Source organism: Myotis brandtii, unplaced genomic scaffold (genome assembly GCF_000412655.1).
Source record: "Myotis brandtii unplaced genomic scaffold, ASM41265v1 scaffold208, whole genome shotgun sequence".
Lineage (NCBI taxonomy): Eukaryota > Metazoa > Chordata > Mammalia > Chiroptera > Vespertilionidae > Myotis > Myotis brandtii.
The window spans coordinates 6,858,663-6,860,667 of NW_005357764.1; the positions used below are offsets into that span (position 1 = coordinate 6,858,663).

General features: G+C 50.8%; 1 protein-coding gene across 1 annotated transcript in view; it reads right to left on the bottom strand.

Moving 5' to 3' along the window:
• Positions 1–3: 3 nt before the first annotated feature.
• PITX1 (paired-like homeodomain 1) overlaps positions 4–2,005 on the bottom strand; it is a 5,853-nt gene continuing 3,851 nt past the window's right edge. The window contains exon 3 of the mRNA XM_014539150.1: positions 4–546. Coding sequence (XP_014394636.1) covers positions 4–546 — 543 coding nt within the window. The remainder of the gene's footprint in view (positions 547–2,005) is intronic.

Here is a 2,005-nt window from a genome sequence, read left to right on the forward strand (position 1 = left end):
CGGTCAGCTGTTGTATTGGCAGGCGTTGAGGCCGGAGGCCGGGCCCTGCAGGCCACCGTAGCCGAACGACGAGTGCTGCTTGGACTTGAGCCGCAGGCTGGCTAGGCTCGAGTTGCACGTGTCCCGGTAGACGCTGTAGGGCGAGGCGGGTGTGCCGTAAGGGCAGGCGCCGGGGGACATGGCCGAGTTAAGCGAGGAGCCGGTGAGGTTGTTGATGTTGTTGAGACCCGAGTTGGGCATGCCGGGCACGGCGCCCGGGCCCATGCTCGACGGCATGGTCATGGAGGAGATGGAGCTGGGTGCCGAGAACATGGACTGCGACGACAGCGGGCTCATGGAGTTGAAGAAGGTGAAGCTCTTGGTGGAGAGCGGCGCTGGCGCCAGGCTCTTGGCAGCCCAGTTGTTGTAGGAGTAGCCGGCAGCATACACGTCCTCGTAGGGCTGCACCAAGCCGCTGAACTGCGGCACGTAGCCGCCCTTGCACAGGTCCAGCTGCTGGTTACGCTCGCGCTTCCGCCACTTGGCTCGCCGATTCTTGAACCAGACCTGGGGGAAGGGGGCAGGACAGGGTCAGGGCTGCCGAGGGCGGGACCACCCCCCTCCTTCCTAGCCCTCGCTTCGCCTCTTTCTTTTCTTCGATATTTCCTGCCTTTTCTCCATAATGGTTGCTTTCCTGTCCCCAGGAAAAATTAGTCTTTTCCTTTTTCTCATCTTTATCCTCTTTCCCAAATTAAATCCGTTTTCTCCTTCTAATATACGGATCTTCTGTTTTAACAAATATTCGTTTTTTTCTTCCTTTCTCAACCAGGCTATCTTCTGCTTTCTTCCCCAAACGGGTCCCTATCTGTCTCCTAGATAGCCCGTCGTTTTTCTTCTCCCTTGAATAAAAAAAGTATTTTTCTTCCCTGAAACTTAGAATATTCCTCCTCCCCCCATTCTTCAATCTGTTTTTCATTCCTCAGTTTGTTTCCATCTTTTTGGGCAATATTTGATATTCTCATTTCTGTCCCAAATGTTTATTTTCGTTTGGTCCACACTATCTGAACCACTTTCTTCTCTTTCAAATAGTCCATTTTCTTTGTTGTCCCCCATTTTGATCCTTTTGATTCCTCCAAATATTTATTTTTGCCTTCTTTCCAAATATCTGACCTTCACTGTTTCTCTTAATAGTTGATTATTTTCTCAAATACTTGATTCTCTTGCTTCTCCCTTAAATATTTAATTTCTTCTCTGCCGCCTAAGTTTGCCAGATACGTTTCTCTGCAAATGTTTAATTTCCTTTCACTTCATACTAGTTTCTCTAACCTCCCCTCCACTTTCTCCCACAGAATTTAGTAAGAACCTCCTCTTCCTCCCCCACTCCTGGTCCTTGCAGATCCTCACCTATCTTCCCTCTGCCCTCCCCAGCCGTCCTGCAGCCCTGAGCTGAGTTTCCCCAGCTACTTGCTAGCCCTGTCTCAGCCTTCTCCAGGCTCCCGCACTGACATGGCCTGATTCCACCCCACAGCCCACCATAAACCCTGGGCAGGATTAGTGAGCTCAGGATTACTGAGTGCTGTCTTCACTCCCGTCCCACAGGCTGGCGTCCTGGCAAGGGAGGAGTGGGAGCTGGGGTTCTAGCAGGAGTCCAGGTGGGACTTTGGTCTGGCTAGGGTCGTGCTCCCAATATGATTAAATATTTGTGCACCAAAGAAGAAATGATTCTCTTGCTGCGCTGGCAGGAAAGCCTTGCTTTTACTGGGAACAAAACGGTGAGGAGAAGTAGGGTGCAGTCTGGTCTTGGTCAGAAATCTTATATCTCCAAAGGGACTCGACCTGATGGTCACTCATCCACCAGATGATTAAATAGTGCACCAAAGAAGAAATGATTCTCTTGCTGCGCTGGCAGGAAAGCCTTGCTTTTACTGGGAACAAAACGGTGAGGAGAAGAAGTGTGCAGTCTGGTCTTGGTCAGAAATCTTATATCTCCAAAGGGACTCGACCTGATGGTCACTCATCCACCAGC